This window comes from Podarcis melisellensis (genome assembly GCF_964234715.1).
Source record: "Podarcis melisellensis genome assembly, chromosome: 13".
Classification (NCBI taxonomy): Eukaryota; Metazoa; Chordata; class Lepidosauria; order Squamata; family Lacertidae; genus Podarcis; species Podarcis melisellensis.
The window spans coordinates 3,203,645-3,222,560 of record NC_138545.1 but is presented as its reverse complement, the minus strand read 5'-3'; the positions used below and the strand labels follow the sequence as shown (position 1 = coordinate 3,222,560).

The window sequence follows — 18,916 nt, the reverse complement described above, 5'->3', positions numbered from 1 at the left end:
ATTCATGGAGGAGGAGGAGCTGACCCAGAAACTCCAGCGGGTGCAGAATGCCGCGGCGAGGCTCCTTACGGGGTCCTTGCCGCGAGATCACATTCACCCGGTGCTTTTCCAGCTGTACTGGCTCACGGTGGAGTACAGGGTCAGGTTGAAGGTGCTGGTTTTGACCTTTAAAGCCCTATGTGGCCTAGGACCCACGTACCTACGGGACCACCTCTCCTGGTATGCCCCGCGGAGAGGTCCACAAATAACAACATTTTGGAGGTCCCGAACCTCAAGGTGGTTAGATTGGTCTCAACTAGGGCCAGGGCCTTTTCAGTACTGGCCCCGACTTGGTGGAACGCTCTGTCCCAAGAGACCAGGGTCCTGCGGGACTTGACATCTTTCTGCAGGGCCTGCAAGATGGAGCTGTTCCGCCTGCCCTTAGGTTTGGACTCAGTCTGACCCTTATGTTTCCCTCCCCTTATGGTCTTGATCTATGGGCTACTTTAAAATGAGGCTGCATTTTAAATTGCATTTTAACCTGTATTTTAAATTGTGTCCCCCCTTCCTCTTTTCCCCCTATTATGTTTTTACTGTGATTTTATTGGTGTTAGCTGCCCTGAGCCCAGCTCTGGCCGGGGAGGGCGGGGTATAAATAAAATTTATTATTATCATTATTATTATCATTATTATTATTATTATCGATGGCAACTAGCCAGGACAGCTATGCTCCGCCACCACAGCCAGTTGCTGGAAGCTGAAGGAGAGGAGAGGGCGAATCCTGTGTTCGAATCCTGTTCGCTGGTTTTCCCATAATGGACATCTCGTTGGCCACTGTGAGAACTAGAAGCTCTGATCCAGCAGGTCCTTCTTGTGTTCTTACACAGAATGTGTTTTTGAAGAGTCACTGTGAAAATTCATTAGAATTTAAGCGTGGGTTTCTCTGGAATATGGGACGCAGGCGGCGCTGTGGGTTAAAGCCTCAGCGCCTAGGACTTGCCGATCGAAAGGTCGGCGGTTCGAATCCCTGCGGCGGGGTGCGCTCCCGCTGCTCGGTCCCAGCGCCTGCCAACCTAGCAGTTCGAAAGCACCTCCGGGTGCAAGTAGATAAATAGGGACCGCTTACCAGCGGGAAGGTAAACGGCGTTTCCGTGTGCGGCTCTGGCTCACCAGAGCAGCGATGTCACGCTGGCCACGTGACCCGGAAGTGTCTCCGGACAGTGCTGGCCCCTGGCCTCTTAAGTGAGATGGGCGCACAACCCCAGAGTCTGTCAAGACTGGCCCGTACGGGCAGGGGTACCTTTACCTTTACCTTTTCTCTGGAATATACAGTTTTCCTGCGCGCAGTTTTGCTGAAAATACACAGTTTTGCCAATGCCAAGCTTTGCCCACCCCGCACATATAATGGATTTTGCACGCTATTTTCACGTATTGGGCTGGGCTGTCACCAATATGCTGATGAGCTCTACCTGCTGAGGGATGGCCACACCGACTCGGCCCTGGACACACTGACCAGATGTTTGGAAGCTGTGACTGGATGGTTTCGTGGGAGCCGATTGAAACTAAATCCAGAGGTCCTCTGGCTGGGTCGGGATGGCATGACGATGAGGGACCAACTCCCTTCTCTTGCGGGGGCCGAATTAGTGCCATTGCCTCCTGTTAAGAGTTTGGGTGTAATCCTTGACGCCTCCCTTTCCATGGAGGCGCAAGTTACAGCAACAGCCAAGGCGACATTTTTCCACCTTCGCCGCATCAAGCAGTTGGTCCCTTACCTTTCCCGCCCCGACCTGGCCACAGTGATCCACGCGACGGTCACCTCCAGGTTTGACTACTGTAATTCGCTCTATGTGGGGCTGCCCTTGAAGCTGACCCAGAAACTCCAGCGGGTGCAGAATGCTGCAGCAAGGCTCTTTACGGGGTCTCTGCCATGGGAGCATATTCACCCAGTGCTTTTCCAGCTACACTGGCTCCCGGTGGAGTACAGGGTCAGATTTAAGGTGCTGGTCTTGACCTTTAAAGCCCTTCACGGCCTAGGACCCTCGTACCTACGGGACCGCCTCTCCCGGTCTGCCCCACAGAGAGCCTCAAGGTCCATAAATAGCAACACCCTAGTGGTCCCAGGCCCTAAGGAAGTTAGATTAGCTTCAACCAGAGCCAGGGCCTTTTCAACTCTGGCTCCGGTCTGGTGGAACGCTCTGTCTCATGAGACCAAGGCCCTGCAGAGATGCAAGTTGCTTGCAAAAGGACCCCTGAACCCACCACATTTGGGGATTCCTTGCCAGGTAGGTGGGTTCCCCCCCCCTAAATTATAGCTCTCCCCAAAGGCCCTGACCCCCCTGGCAGGCTGAGATATTGCCGAGCCAAGCCAGGGAGTTCTGTCTAGGCAATTAGCAAATTGCCTTGGAAGAGGCCAGAGCTGCGAAAAGCTTTTTTTTTTTTTAAGAAAGAAATCTTTATTATTTATTATCGGAGAGCGGGAGAGGGAGAGAGAAAATGAGGGTTTTATAGCAGGAACGTAAACGCTGAATGTGGTCCATTATTCCGCTAATGGATTTCATTGCCTCGCACGGAGCTCTTTGCATAACAGGTCCAGGGAACCTCTGGAAAGCCTTTTGGGGAGGAAGGGGGTGTTTCGGGATAAGTGCGGGGGGGGGAAGACCCCACTCCCCAGTTATTGATCATGAAATTGGCTCTGGCTAGGTGGAGGGTGGAATGGGACGCGGGTGGCGCTGTGGGTAAAAGCCTCAGCGCCTAGGGATTGCCAATCGAAAGGTCGGCGGTTCGAATCCCCGCGGCGGGGTGCGCTCCCGCTGCTCGGTCCCAGCGCCTGCCAACCTAGCAGTTCGAAAGCACCCTCGGGTGCAAGTAGATAAATAGGGACCGCTTTCTAGCGGGAAGGTAAACGGCGTTTCCGTGTGCGGCTCTGGCTCGCCAGAGCAGCGATGTCACGCTGGCCACGTGACCCGGAAGTGTCTTCGGACAGCGCTGGCCCCTGGCCTCTTAAGTGAGATGGGCGCACAACCTCAGAGTCTGGCAAGACTGGCCCGTACGGGCAGGGGTACCTTTACCTTTACCTTTAGGTGGAGGGTGGAGAGGAGATGGTGTGAGGGTTTTTTTCTTGCAGGGGATGTTTACAGCCGCTGGGTCTACAACACAGACCCGATGGATCACAGTAAAGGACGCTGAAACCCAGTATACTGTTTCCAACGGTGGACAGCTCAGGAAGGCCACAAGTGGGGCTCTCCACTGGCTCCCCCAGCATCTGAGACTCGGAGGTAGACTGACTCTGCAAATGGAGGATTTCAGGCCAAGGAGGGGGGGAAGAGAGGCTGGTACGCAGGATGAGACCCTCCCTGCCCGTGGACTGTCTGGCCAGAGTGATGCATGCTCTGGTTATCTCCCGCTTGGACTACTGCAATGCGCTCTACATGGGGCTACATTTGAAGGTGACCTGGAAACTGCAATAAATCCAGAATGCGGCAGCCGGACTGGGGACTGAGAGCGGCCGCCGGGACCACATAACACCGGTCTGGAAAGACCTTCATTGGCTCCCAGGACGTTTCTGAGCACCGTGCCACCACCGAGAAGGCCCTCTGCCTGCTTCCCTGTAACTTCACTTCTCGCAGGGAGGGAACCGCCAGAAGGCCCTTGGAGCTGGTCCTCAGTGTCCGGGCAGAACGATGGGGGTGGAGACGCTCCTTCAGGTCTACTGGGCCTTTGAGGCCATTTAGGGCTTTCAAGGTCAGCACCAACACTTTGAATTGTGCTCGGAAACGTACTGGGAGCCAATGTAGGTCTTTCAAGACCGGTGTTATGTGGTCTCGGTGGCCACTCCCAGTCACCTGTCTGGCTGCCGCATTCTGAATTAGTTGTAGTTTCTGGGTCACCTTCAAAGATAGCCCCACGTAGAGCACATTGCAGTAGTCTAAGCGGGAGATAACCAGAGCATGCACCACTCTGGCAAGACAGTCCGCGGGCAGGTAGGGTCTCATCCTGCGTACCAGATGGAGCTGATAAACAGCTGCTCTGGACATAGAACTGACCTGCACCTCCATGGACAGCGGTGAGTCCAAAATGACTCCCAGGCTGTGCACCTGGTCCTTCAGGGGCACAGTTGCCCCATTCAGGACCCGGGAATCCTCCACACCTGCCCGCCTCCTGTCCCCCCAAAACAGTCCTTCTGTCTTGTCAGGATTCCACCTCAATCTGTTAGCCGCCATCCATCCTCCAACCGCCTCCAGACAGTGATGCTTCTGAATCCCAGTTGCTTGAAACAACAGGAAGGGAGAGGGATCTTGAGTTCGAATCCTGCTTGCTGGTTTCTTTTGGGGCAGCTGCCTGGTCGCAAAGGCTGCATTCGTCAGCTTGCTTCAAACCTATGGAAACTGCTCCATTTAGCAGGGTTCAGTCTATGACCTGCTCTGCACATCAGGGTTCGGGGTTCAGGTGTCCGCCAGAGCCAGAAGTCCTGCCCCACCCAATACACGCAGTTCCCACTTTGGCCATCAGGGGGCAGTAGCCGCCTTCAAGTCTTGCCTGGGGCTGAGCCAATAGCCCTTGGCCACCGGACAGGGAGCTGTCAGCGAACAGAAACACTTATGAAAATTTGATAGGCGCACCCATTAATTACAGCTCTCCGGAGAGCCGTCTTCTCCCGCTTTAAGTGCCTCTTCAATCGCTTCCGCTTCTGGAAAGGACTCGGACTCCTGGGTTCTCTGCTCGGCTTTGGGCCTTCTCGGTGGCTTCTAGCCTTGTCAGATCTGAAGTCTCCAGGTTGGCCAGCCAAACCTCCAGGAGGCTTAAATCTTCAGGTCAGGAGATTAAAGGATTAGGGTGAAGGTCTGAAAAAGTCACGGCACAAAAGGAAAAGGAAAAGGAACGAGGAGGGGAGAGGAAAGAGACGAAGAGCAAGAGGCCAAATTCTTGACATTGGAAGGTTTTTCCGATGACCAGGCGGAATCAGAGGAGGACATAGGCATTTCAAATTTCAGTGGCGCCTTGATAACCAGATAATAATATTTAATATTTTAATGTTTCAATATTTTAATGTTGTATTTTAATCTTGTTTTTAAGTTGTAATCATTCAACTTGTTTTTATTATTGCTTGTTAGCCGCCCTGAGCCCGGCCTTGGCTGGGGAGGGTGGGGTATAAATTATTATTATTATTATTATTATTATTATTATTATTATTATTATTATTATTATTTTATTATAACACAGGTATTCTTTTGCTTCTTGACCCACGTGCAACTGTACGCATTCTGCATTCCTACCCTACGGTTTCGCTTCTTGCCTTTAAACTTTCCTCCGTCGCTGTAACACCCCTCTTGTTTGGTGCACGTTAGAAAACGGCATCGACCAAAAAAACCCTTCGCACACACACACACCCAGAGAAAAAACACTCTGCGCATGCTCAGAGGCGCTGGTGCTCAAACCCAGCATCCCTTCTCCGGGAGCTGGGAACGTGGCAGTCTGGACTAAGAAGAGTTTATCAGGAATAATAGCAGAGAGACAGGAATTAAAGAACCTTTTAATGAGGGTGAAAGAGGAGAGCGCAAAATATTGTCTGAAGCTCAACATCAAAAAAACGAAGATCGTGGCCACTGGTCCCATTACCTCCTGGCAAATGGAAGGGGAAGAAATGGAGGCAGTGAGAGATTTTACCTTCTTGGGCTCCATGATCACTTCAGATGGTGACAGCAGTCACGAAATTAAAAGACGCCTGCTTCTTGGGAGAAAAGCAATGACAAACCTAGACAGCATCTTAAAAAGCAGAGACATCACCTTGCCAACAAAGGTCCCTATAGTTAAAGCTCTGGTTTTCCCAGTAGTGATGTATGGAAGTGAGAGCTGGACCGTAAAGAAGACTGATCGCCGGAGAATGGATGCTTTTGAATTCTGGTGCTGGAGGAGACTCTGGAGAGTCCCATGGACTGCAAGAAGATCCAACCTCTCCATTCTGAAGGAAATCAGCCCTGAGTGCTCACTGGAAGGACAGATCCTGAATCCGAGGCTCCAAGACTTTGGCCTCCTCATGAGAAGAGAAGACTCCCTGGAAAAGACCCTGATGTTGGGAAAGATGGAGGGCGCAAGGAGAAGGGGACGACAGAGGACGAGATGGTGGGACAGTGTTCTCGAAGCTACCAGCATGAGTTTGACCAAATGCGGGAGGCAGTGGAAGATAGGAGGGCCTGGCCTGCTCTGGTCCAGGGGGTCACGAAGAGTCAGACACGACTAAACGACTCAACAACAACAAGAAGAAAACGGCCTCGGCCAAAAAAAACCCTTCGCACACCTACCCAGAGAAAAAAGCACTCTGTGCATGCTCAGAGGCGCTGGTGCTCAAACCCAGTATCCTTTCTCCAGGAGCTGGGAACGTGGCACTAAGAACGTGAACTGGGAACGTGAACTAAGAAGAGTTCGTCATGAATAATAGCAGAGAGACAGGATCCGAAAGAGATTTTCTGCGGCGTCTCCCGGGATGTGGGGCGGCCATGTGCTTTTCTGCCATCCACCAAATGTCACCACAGGCCCTGGGCAAAGCGGTTTGGGGGTGAACCAGCTGCCTGCACCAGCCCTGTCCCCTCCCCGTGCGAGAGGCGCATCGGTGTGTGAGAATTTAATGAGCCTCCGCTGTGGGGCTGAGGCCTTAGAGAGAGAGAGAGGCAGAAAGATGGAGAGGGCATTTTGGAGTGGAGAAGACCTGGTTTGTCACCCAAGCGGGCGGGCAGAGAGGGAGAGCTTTTCCCAGCACCCTTTGCATAATTCACCGCCACGCTTGCCAGCCTGCCTGCCGTCACATGGACTAAGGTTTCTTGAGAAACCAGGCGCCCCAAAATACAGACGTTGAACGGATTTGCATGGGAATTCAACCCAGGGGAAGCGAGGAAGTCACTTAACAATGTTAATAATTTTTAATAAGATTGTGATTTGTGTCTGTCTTGTTTGTTTATGATTTTGTGAAAATTAATTAAAAAATTGAAAAAACAAAAAAACAGGTGTGCAAAGGCGCTGTTTCTGACCTGCGGTATTTATAAAGGCTCAAACCCAGTGCTTTTTTCCCTGGGGGACGCGTAACCCTGAACATTTTGTGACTCTGTTCGGCCTCATGGAGGGGCAGTATTTCAATATGAGTAGGGAAATGGATGCGCTGGAGCCCAAACTGATGAAAAAGGAAGAGAATGATAATAGTTCAAATTGAAGTTCAGAGAGAGAATATACATATTGGGTAGGAATCTATGGCCCAAACAATAATAAAGCAGAAATTAGAAAATGAGAGTACCCCTAAACATTTTTTAAAGGAAAAAAGCACTGCTCCTGCCTGTTTTAATCCCTTTAATTGTGGAACTGTAGACGTTTTTCGGTTGATATTTTATCGAGTTTCACTTGCAAGAGGGGAGGGGAAAGGGCATGAGAAAGAAAAATACAAAAAATCGAGTATATACAATAAGTGCAATCAATTACACGTCCACAGATTACCGTAAAGAAATAAATGTCGTCCCAGTAGGGTTATTAATGGCCTATGACGTAGCGTGGAAACTGGTTCCAAATGTCTATGCGTTTGTCCAGAGAAAGTCTACGTCAAGCCGCTCCTAAGCTGTGAGTGTTGTCGTATTGTTAATCCGTTGCATGGGACTCCGTGGGGTCATCTAGTCCAACCCCCTCACTATGAAAAAAATAATAATAGAGTTAGGGTCATCTTGTCCAACCCTCTAAAATGCAAGAATCTTGTCTGTGACAGGCAGTTGAGGTGTGGAGCAAGCGGACAGCAGAAAAAAAGAATTTCCCCTTCTCTCGTAACACCATTGAAGCTGAATGTTGGGAGACAGAGGACAGGGAAAATAAAGTCCTTCCTCACAGAGGAACTGCGCAGAGTTGAACTGCGGAACTCCCTGCCACAAGGCAGCGATGGCTGCCAGCTTGGATGGTTTTGAAAGGGGATTAGTGTCTTGGTGGACCACTTTGTAAGGCTATCGATGGTTGCGAGAAAGGATTTAAGTTTGTTGAGGTCCTGAGAAGGTAATGGGGCCCTTTCTGTGTCCAGCTGTCCTTCGTCAACAACAAATTGTCGGTTTGTTCGTGTCAAATATATGCTATATGGTCATTTATGGACCTCATAGGTATCTCAAGCCATTTGCACATGTTGCCCTGCAACCAGTCCATGCAGAATGGCGGCACCCTATATATAGAAAGGAGCAAACCCGTGATATTTTAGGGAGCAGGCTAGCAGGCGGGGCCATGACTTACACATCCTAGGAGCCTACACAACACAAAACACTGCTGATATAGGTAGGTTTATATTTTATTTGTTTTTTATCTCGTATTTTGGAAATGTACAGCCAGGTTTTTTTCCTTTACATTTTTTGGGGGCCCCCAAGAGAGTGAGGGACGCGGTGGCGCTGTGGGTTTAACCACAGAGCCTAGGACTTGCCGATCAGAAGGTCAGCGGTTCGAATCCCCGCGACGGGGTGAGCTCCCGTTGCTCGGTCCCTGGTCCTGCCAACCTAGCAGTTTGAAAGCACATCAAAGTGCAAGTAGATCAATAGGGACCACTCCGGTGGGAAGGTAAACGGCATTTCCGTGCGCTGCTCTGGTTCGCCAGAAGCGGCTTAGTCATGCTGGCCACATGACCCAGAAGCTGTACGCCGGCTCCCTCGGCCAATAAAGCGAGATGAGTGCCGCAACCCCAGAGTCGGCCACGACTGGACCTAATGGTCAGGGGTCCCTTTACCAAGAGAGTGGGGCCGTAGGCTATAGCTTGTTTAGCTTATATGTGAATCCAGTACTGGCCATGATCCAGGATGGCTGTGTTCTCCCACCAGCAGGAAAAAGCAGGACGGGAGGGAGTGGCTCTTGTGTTCGAATCCTGTTTGTGGGTTTTCCCTTGGGGGAACGTTTGGCCACTGGGGGAACAGGAGGCGGCAGTCGGCCCAGCTGTAGGGCTCTATGGGTGCTCTGTTGCGTTGGGGCTTCAAACCTGTTAAGGAGAAATCTGAGGTCTCCCTTGGACAAGAAACAAGGACCCCAGCCAGGAATACCAGAGCAAAACAGCAGCCAGTCGGCTTGGTCTTGATTGAAGACTGTCACGCCAGGACTTCCACCTGCCACCAGGTGGAACAAGATGGAAGCCTCGAACAAGAGAGAACCCAAACTTTTATTAGCTGCTAATCCCCATGTTAAAGGTAAAGGTAAAGGTACCCCTGCCCGTACGGGCCAGTCTTGACAGACTCTGGGGTTGTGCGCCCATCTCACTTAAGAGGCCAGGGGCCAGCGCTGTCCGAAGACACTTCCGGGTCACATGGCCAGCGTGACATCGCTGCTCTGGCGAGCCAGAGCTGCACACGGAAACGCCGTTTACCTTCCCGCTGGTAAGCGGTCCCTATTTATCTACTTGCACCCGGAGGTACTTTCGAACTGCTAGGTTGGCAGGCGCTGGGACCGAGCAGCGGGAGCGCACCCCGCAGCAGGGATTCGAACTGCCGACCTTTCGATCGGCAAGTCCTAGGCGCTGAGGCTTTAACCCACAGCGCCACCTGTGTCCCACAGAATCCCCATGTTACACCCCCCCAAAAAACTACATCACGGTTACATCATGAAAGGGGAGGTCTGGTGGCCGTAATCTGAGCATCCTGGACCCTGCCCCATGGTTCCCCTTGCCCTCCACCAAACACCCATCAAGTGGGACAAAAGAGATATTTTCATTTCCCTGTTTCCCAGCCAAGTTAATCACACCCTTTTGTCTTCATCTGGGTTTGTTATTTCTGGCATGGCTACCTGTCTGGCACTCAGGTATCAGGATGCCAGGGATTATCACTCGGGCAGAGGGGCTGCTGAGGAGCTGAGCTCACCTGTCTATATGAATTTCTGAAGTTTTCCCAGTGAGCCAGTCCAGAGATACATTGATGAGTGAATTCTTACATTTGGTATCGTGCAGCAGAGGCCCTTTGAACAGATAGGAAGAAACTGCGACAAAGTGTTTTGCGGGGACAAATCACCAAAGTCACAAAAGCGATTGTGCTGGTTTTGGTAGTGGGCTGCATGTGCGTGATATCTGCTGGAGGGGAAACCCCCCCCCATCTGATACATAAATCCCTGCAACAAATCTCAGGTTAGTTCCGAGTGTCTCTCTGACCCCGGTGAACATGGTTAACCCCAGATGCACCCAAATTGTGCGAGAGATGGAGAGGTCAGGAATCCTTGTGTTGACAGATGAAGAGGCCTCTGTGCTCGCCTCCGGTTCAGGGCTGTTTCGTAATGCGCTTCCATGCTGCGCACACACACACCCCCCCCACGCGATTCTCCTCTCTCTGGAGGCGATGGGTGCCCCCACTCACACATATACGGTTCACCCCACGGAGAACACATCAAACAGGCACACACAAGCACGGATGCAGGCGTACACAGGGACCCATCCGGCTTTATTTGAGCAGCATTACATAATAACCCCGTTGCTCTGCTCCTCCTGTTTGTTTTTTCGAAACCTGTATGAAATTTTAATGCCGTGTGTGGAAGGGAGGCCAGAAAAACCACGAGGCACAGTGCGCACACCAGAGAGGCCCCACGGCGCACGGCACACCCACCGCTTTCCGAGAGAGGGAGGAACCCCTCAGGGTGTTTTTTTCTTCTCCTCGTATTCAGGGTGAACCTCGTACAGTTTCAGAGCTGGGCTCTCCAAAGGTCATCTAGTCCAACCCACCCCCTGCAATGCAGGGATCGCAGCTTAAAGGAGCCCCGGGACAGGTTAACCTCTGCTTGGAAACCTCCGAGGGAGGAGAGTCCATCGAGGGAGTTTCTTACGATGTCTAACAGCTCTTAATGTCAGAAAGTTCTTCCTGATGTTTCGTCCGAATCTCCTTCCTTGTCATTTGAATCCATCAGTTCGGATAATAATAATAATATTTTATTTATACCCTGCCCTTCCCGGTTCAAAAACCGGGCTCAGGGCATCTAACAACAAATGTAAAACACTTAATTATAAAAGCAGCATAAAATACAGTATAAAAACATGAATGACAATAAAATTCAAAATTCAAAAATCAGTTTAGGGGAAATAAGCATTAGATAATTCCCAGAGCTAGCTGGCTGAATTGGTCCTACTTGGGCCAGCGAGGAGACCAGGGGAGAATTAGCTGTGGGGTCTCAGAGCGGGTGATCTTCATAAAAAGGGGAGGGGGAGGGAAGGAAGGGGAATAAAAGATCAGGCTGAATTCAAATTAAAGGCCAGGTGGAATAGCTCTGTCTTACAGGCCCTGCGGAAGGAAGTTAAATCCTGCAGGGCCCTGGTCTCCTGGGACAGAGCATTCCACCAGGTCGGAGCCACCACTGAGAAGGTCCTGGTCCTGGTGGAGGATAGCCTGACTTCCTTAGGGCCTGGGACCTCTATACTATTATCATTCATGGACCTTAAGGTCCTCTGCGGGGCAGACCAGGAGAGGAGGTCCCGGTTACCCTCCAGAGCAGCAGAAAACCAGCTTGCTCGATTTCCCAAGTGGCAGCAGCTCTTCAGATATTTGAAGATTGCTATCACATCTTCTCCATGCTAAACATGCCTCCTCCTTCGACTGTTCCTCATCAGGCATGGTTTCCAGGCCCTTGGTTATCCTGGTCGCCCTCTCTGCCCACCTTCCAGTTTGTCCATCTCCTTCTGAAACTGAGGTGCCCAGAACTTTGGGAAACTTTATATTTGCAGCGGATGAAAGGAAATCTCTTGTTTATGATAGGCAGGAAACCCTCACTGCAAACTGTAACAACAACAACAACAACAACAATAATGATGATGATGATGATGATAATAATAATAATAATAATAATAATAATAATAATAATAATAATAAATTTATTTATACCCCGCCCTCCCCAGCCAACTGATTGAAATACAACTTAAAAACAAGATTAAAATACAACATTAAACATTAAAATACAGCCTAATATGATGTCTGGCAATCGCCCTTCAGTGATTCGCGGAGCTCCTCTGATGTCACGGAATGTTCGCAGGCGGTTCTAGTGCCGTCGACGGAATGCTCAAAAGCAGCTTTCTGTGAGGGAAGGGGAAAGGTCAGTTTGGCTGGGAGGAAACTCTGAACCAGCCCCGCGGAGAAGAGAAGCAACTGAGGGTTGGCATGAAGGCTGAGAAGGCAACAGAGTTTGGGAGGCTCAGAGGCCAACAAAGCAGTTTGGTGCGTCCGCGTTTCAGGTATTGATTTGAAGCAACCAGCCAAGTCACTGGCGGCCAGCGTCTAGCAGAAGAAGGTTTGCAAAAGGGCATTGTCAATCTAAGTCGCTCGCGGTGTCCTGTCCAGCACCTAGCACACCAGTGGTAAACAAGTCATGATCTGGAAAACAGCAACACCTCTTTCTTGGTGGGTTTGGGGCAGGTCTAATGTTGGCATAACTCAAGAGCTCAGGGTGTATTCTTCCAGCAAAAGGACAGTGTTTTGTGTTGTGTGGGCTCCTGTGATGTACGTCATGGGCCCCGCCTGCTCCCTAAAATATCACGGATTTGCTCCTTTCTATATATAGGGTATCTACATTCTGCATGGGACGCAGGTGGCGCTGTGGGTTAAACCACAGAGCCTAGGACTTGCCGATCAGAAGGTCGGTGGTTCGAATCCCCGCAATGACGGGTGAGCTCCCGCTGCTCGGTCCCTGCTCCTGCCAACCTAGCAGTTCAAAAGCACGTCAAAGTGCAAGTAGATAAATAGGTACCACTCCGGCGGGAAGGTAAACGGTGTTTCTGTGCGCTGCTCTGGTTTGCCAGAAGCGGCTCAGTCATGCTGGCCACATGACCCGGAAACTGTACGCCGGCTCCCTTGGCCAGTAAAGCGAGATGAGCGCTGCAACCCCAGAGTCGGCCACAATTAGACCTAATGGTCAGGGGTCCCTTTACCTTTAAATATAGGGTGCCTACATTCTGCATGGACTTGCATGGGCTTGAGATACCTATGAGGTCCATAAATGACCATAGAGCATATATTCAACACAAAAAACAGGGACAATTTGTTGTTGACAAAGGACAGCTGGACGTATAAAGGGCCCCATTACCTTCAGTGGCTTAGAGCCTCATCAAACCTAAATCCGGCCCTGGACTAGATCACCCTGTGGGTGGGGTGGGGTGCAACTCTAGAATTCCACCATTTTATCCAGGGCAGGGGGCAGGGGGGCGGCCAGGTGAAAGGGGGGCAACAGAGACAGGGGTGCCCCCTATCCAGTTTTTCTCACCTCTTGCTGCCCCAGAGTTTTGTTCCTTCCCTCCCCTATTCCAAACGTGGTGGTGAGTGGGCAGTGTCATAGCGTGGGGGGTGCAGGGGGGGCCGGCCGCACCGGGCGCAACATCTGGGGGTTAGGGTTAGGGGGCGCAAATCCACGGGTTAGGGGGCACAAATTACTTGCCTTGCCCCGGGTGCTGACAACCCACGCTACGCCACTGTGGATGGGAGATAGATTCAGAAACAGAGGGGGGCTTTTTTTGGCTCTGCAGGGGAACAGGAGACCCCCCCTCGCCCCTCCCTCTCCCCCCTTTTGAAGACCTATGGCTCCCCGATGAGAGATTCCCTAATTTCCATGTCTATTGACTGCTCCCCGGGTGGGAATATGCAGCCATTAGTCCTTGTCCGAGTTCCATCGATCTGTAAAGGCTCTTTCTCTCCTCGCCTCTAACAAACGCAGCCAGGAGGCCTGTGATTTAAGGGGCGTGCGGTGCGGTTAATTTGTACACACACAAATCCTAAAGTGTTGCTTGAGATCAAATCCGTTCCAGAAACGACACCTTTCTGCTCCCTCTCTTCTCTGGAAGAGAGAAATATGGGGAACAGGCTCGGTGGTGATGGGAATTGAACTCTGCACATGGTCAGGGGCTCCTTGTTTAGACCTTCATTAAAAAAAATATACTGTGGGAAATATTGTAAAATTAATGACTGTTAAAAATGATGTTGGATTGAAATGAAATGGCTTTAGCAACAAGGTTAAAAAGAGTATGAAAAATGGATTGATAACCAGATGAAAATACTAACCTATAATATGTTAAGATATAGAATTAAGTTAAATACAAAGAGGGAAAGGATTTGCTCAATCAACCCTGTGAACTGGAATACAAAAAAGAGAGGTGTGAGGAGGTCAGGAAACAAGTAAACAAAATATAAGACATGAAAAGTTTGATTTGTTTTTAATTGTTTTTATTTTTTATGTATTTTGTATTTTTTCCTTTGTATTTTTTGTACCTTTTTTATTCTGTCTCATTCTGTAATTCTTTCTTGTCTGTAAACTTTAATAAAAATCATTTAATATATATATATATACTGTGGGAATGTTGTTTTTGTTCGTTACCGTGGTTATAGGTAGCAATTGTGGTATCCTTGTGATAGGTATCCTTGTGATGCGTAGCAATTGTTCCCATTTAGCAGAAGGCAAACTGAGGCCGAGAAAGGAGAGGTTCAAGGGAAGTCCTGTTCTCTGTGGCCAGCTGAGACAAAGCCACTCTGTACATGCTCAGATTCCCCTTTGTTGTTTGAGATGGTTTACCTGTCTGAAAGGTGTACTGACCCCACCTGTCTCGCACGAGGCATTAATTCATCCCCCCAAACAACCCTAAGGTCACCCCAGGAGTCAGGATTTGAACCCAGGTTTCTCCCTGGTTCTAGTACCCCGACACTCTAAGCACCAACCCCCGTTGCCCGCATCTAACACGCATTTAAAGCTTACCTTGTGGAACCCTGGGAATTATAGTTTCCAAAGGGGGTGCTGGGAATTGTAGCTCCCTGAAAGGTAAACTACAGCTTCCAGGATTCTGGGGAGGAGAGAAGCCAAGCGCGCTCTACACGTGTTCCAAACGCGCTTTCGATGCGCGGTGCGGATGCGACCCTCCGCTAGGGGGGCGCCCGCTCCTTTCCTATAGGGGAACGGGAGACGCGTCGCGTGGCCTGCAGGGGGCGCTGCTGGCAATCGCGCGCTGACCCACACGGGATGCGCCGCCAGTGGGGGTTTGGGGGGGTGCGGGAGGGGGGCGCGCACGTGTCGCTTGTGCTGAGTCCTTGCACGACCCCCTCCCACCCCAAGACCCCTTACTGAGCCAGGGAAACCCCCCCAAAGTCAGCGCGACCCTTGCGGAGATTTTCCTCCCATGACTCATTACATTCCCATCCGGAGCTTCACCCCACGGCGGGGGGGGGGCGAGGGAAACCCTTTTGGGGTGTCCCCCGTGTCTCCCCCACCCTTTAAACCCCCCCCACACACACCCATAACGATGCGCGTCCAAACCCCAGACCCTCCATCCCCCCTGTCTCCAATCGCTACGGATTAATTTCAATTAATTCTTCTTGGGGGGGGGGGACTCTCCCGGCTTCCTTCCGCAGACAGAAAGGGGCGTCTTCCCCCCCCCCATCAATGCCCCAGGAGACCCCCCAAAATATATCAAAAGACACCTTTATATGCGGAGGGGCTGCCTGCCCCTCCTCCCTGGACGATAAAGACTTTCCACGCCCCCCCGGACGCCCAAGGGTGCCTAACAGACTGGGGCACTATCTCGCCCCCCCCCCGAGCTTTGTCACGGGTGTGTGACAGAATCCCTCCCTCTCTCCCCCCACCCCTCCCTGTTCTGCTCTCTTCTCCTCCGTCTATCCCTTAACACACCCAGATCAACTCCCCACCCCCCCCACCTCGATCCAGGAGATCTCTCGCTTGCTTTCTCTCTCTGCCCACCCCCTGGGCTTCTCCCTCCCTCCCTCTCTCCCTCCCTCCCTCTCCACACATAATTAACCTCTGAAGCTCTGAAGGACACCGGGGTCTCCTCCCCGCCCCCCCTCCCTCCCTCCCTCCCTCCAAGCGCAGCGGAAGCCGGGATGGAGACGGCACTCCGGCGAAGGCGGCGAGGGATCCGTCATGGGATCCACTCCTAGCACGAGAGGGAGAGCCAGCCGTCGGCAGAGACCCCCCTCTCTTTCGGAGGGGGGCGCCCTTTTCCCGGGGCTGCCCCGGAGGAGGGAAGCGATCTCCACCTTGGAGTCACCCTAAGCAGAAGAGGAGGAGATACTCAGTTTTTTTTTATTTTCCCTTTTTTTGGAACCGCTGGTGGGGCTCGAACCCGCCGCCGCCGCCCCGTCGGGTTGACAGCCGCGCCGTCCGGCCGGAGAGCGGCGGGATCCGCAGCGCATCTTCGCCGGGACGCCTTGACCTGGGAGGGCGTGGAAGGAGAGGAGGGGGAGAGAGAGAGGAGGGGCGCCCCCCTCGCCCCCCCAAAACCCCTCGCCCCCTTAGTCCTGCTCGCCTCCGGATGGGGCAGGCATGGCCGCCTTAGCCAGCTCCTTGATCCGGCAGAAACGGGAGATCCGCGACCCGGTGGCCAGCCGGCCCGTCTCCACGCAGAGGAAGGTCTGCCCTCGAGGGACCAAATCTTTATGCCAGAAGCAACTGCTCATTTTAATCTCCAAAGTCAGACTGTGCGGGGGGAGAAAGGGGCGGCTGGAGAAAACGCCCGGTAAGTCGCCCCCACCCCACTTTACACGACCCCCCCTCCATCCCCTTGCGGAGAGGGGGTCCCGGATCCTGGATCTCTCCGGAGGAGGGGTGGGGATGCACGAGGTGGGTCCTGGGTTGTGGCTCAGCCAGGGAGCGACTGCTCCGAGTGAAGAATGTTGCTGCCTGCCCGGGTCTGGAAATCCTGGAGAGCTTCTGCCAGCCAGTCCTGAGCTTGTCTTGCCTGGGTCTTAAGGGGGAGCCATGAGGTCTAGACTCTTGGATTGTAAATGAATGGTGCTGGGCGGCGGAGCAGCTGCTTGGAGTGTAGAAGGTGGCAGGGTTCAGTCAGATCCTGGCTTCAAATCCTGGAGAGACGCTGCCGGCCAGTGATGGCAATGTTGAACTGGCTGGGCCAAGGTTCTGGATAGGTGTGTGATGCAAATGCCTTCGAAACACGCCAATCACGGCCTGCTGTGTTGGGAGTGTGTTCTTCTGCACCAAAGCCCTGCAGTGACAGGACCCTCGCTCCCCAAAATTTGTTGGGGTGTGAGTTATCTGCACACTGCAGTGCCTGGAGGTCAACAGCAGGGGGCGCCGTCCCATTGCGGTTAATGCAGACCGCTTGTGGCGAGGGGAGGGATTCCGTTTCCAGGGAGTCCACAGGACTGGGCAGTACCCCAAATATATATATATATTCCGGGGTCAACGGCTTCGCACGTTTGTTGTAAATATGGATAGTCCTTTGTGAGTTGCAGGGCCCTGGGTTCAACAGCAGGAGGCGCTGTTTTCAACCTTGTGCTTCCATGGGTCTCCTGCAGGGGGCGTTGGTTATGCGGCTTGACGGAAGCGTTGTCTCCTCTGGGTCAGCAGTAGGGGGCGCCGTTCTGCAATGGGGTGATCGTCTGTTTCTGCGATCTCTTGGACAGCTGTGGGACTCATTGCTGCAGGAAAAAGCCTGTTCGGTCTCTTGAGGACTAGAAACTTAGGTTAAAAAGGGACATATTGAATGTATAAACCCGTAAATTTCAGGCGCACCCTGGAGGGGCTTCTATGGAGTGGGGTGCCCGGTGCCCCCTGTTGGCTGAAAATGTTATTAAAGTACAAATTTATTTTACTTTTAAATGGTCCTGGAAATAAATAGCGGGCAAGTTTATACCGTACAGACGTCCGGGACAGTAGAATGTGTGAAGGAGTCCCTGCAAAGTTGGGCGGGTAATTTTGAAGAAATAAATAATTTCGGCGCTGCTTTTTGCAGCTTAAACTTCGTCAAACTATTTCCTACTGGGAAATGTTTCGGCTTCTGTTGTCGAGTCGTCGGAAGGATCGATCTTTTAGTTCGCCTTGCCTGCCTGAGGAAAGTTAGCAGGCTTTTGAATCCGTAGTAACAATTATTTGCAGCTGTTTCTGAGGCTGTGGGGAAGCCTGTCACCAGGTCCGGGCCTTTAAACCTCAGCGGTGGGGGGGAATCGCCGTATTCCAGTCCCCACCCACTCTAACCAGCATGACCAATGGTCAGGGCTGTGGTCCAAAAATCTCTCCCTGAAACCATCTGTCTGAAATAAGATGGGCCAAAGTCCAGACTTAGAGCTGAGAATTCCTGGGTTTGCAGCACTCCACGCATGGTCAGAGGCCCTGTCCGGCGTTTTGATCAAGGCGCCTGGTTTTCAGGGCTGAACAGCAGGACCCGGTGTGTGGAAATCCGAAGAAATGAGCCGCGATGCTCTGTAGAATACGGAACGACGCCCTGTTTGGGTTTTTACAGCTTTTGGAAAAAGATAGCCCATTAATTTTAAAGGTCTCTAAATGAAACCGCAGCTGGCAAGTCCTGGAATCCGAGGGTTTATCACGCCCAAATGTGAAATCCTATATTTGCTTATTCTCAAAACGCTACCTAATTGTGCCGGGATGGGGAATTATAACGAAAGCTTATTATTAGCCGAAGTGGTCGTGTCTGTATAAACCTCTTGCTCCTGGCCTGTTCAGGAAAGGATGCTGACCCCCAGGCAGGGGGCAAGGGGAGGCAGGCTGTCTTCCCTAGTGGCTACAGCGGGCGGCCGCAGTCCTTAATTTCTATTTCAAAAGCTCAAGAAGAGGAATGAAGCCACCGGGCTGGATGTGGAAAGGGTCTGCAAGGGGCTCCGTGCCAGAGCCCGAATTCCACACTCGGAAGGTGCTGGGTTCAAATCCTGACAGCAGCTCCAGGTTGGGCTGCCTATAGAGGAACCCTCCCCAGTGGTCTTAATTTAGGAACAGGTCTCTTCCTAGGCCAGCCAGTGGCAAAGCAAAAGATTTGGGTGGCAAGCTCTGCATTGCAGAGGGCCAGACTGAATGATCTCAGGGGCCAGGGGCCTGATCCGTCTCCTTGCCTCGCCCCCTATTTCCAGGTTGTACTAAACGTTATTGATCCGGGTTCCTGGCCCTGATGGGAAGGGTGGCCCCTCACTCGACAGGCAAAAGTTCTGCATGGATTCTGCTTTTTCCGCTAAAG

The 18,916-nt window shown here is 51.9% G+C and overlaps 2 protein-coding genes across 2 annotated transcripts in view; one reads left to right on the top strand and one right to left on the bottom strand.

Moving 5' to 3' along the window:
• The window catches only part of LOC309355870 (thialysine N-epsilon-acetyltransferase-like), a 218,871-nt gene that overhangs the window by 104,576 nt on the left and 95,379 nt on the right, over positions 1–18,916 (bottom strand). The gene's annotated exons all lie outside the window — the stretch shown is intronic.
• Positions 16,196–18,916, top strand: part of FGF11 (fibroblast growth factor 11) — a 46,932-nt gene continuing 44,211 nt past the window's right edge. The window contains exon 1 of the mRNA XM_081887040.1: positions 16,196–16,447. Within this exon, the coding sequence (XP_081743166.1) occupies positions 16,255–16,447 (193 nt within the window). The 5' untranslated portion in view covers positions 16,196–16,254. The remainder of the gene's footprint in view (positions 16,448–18,916) is intronic.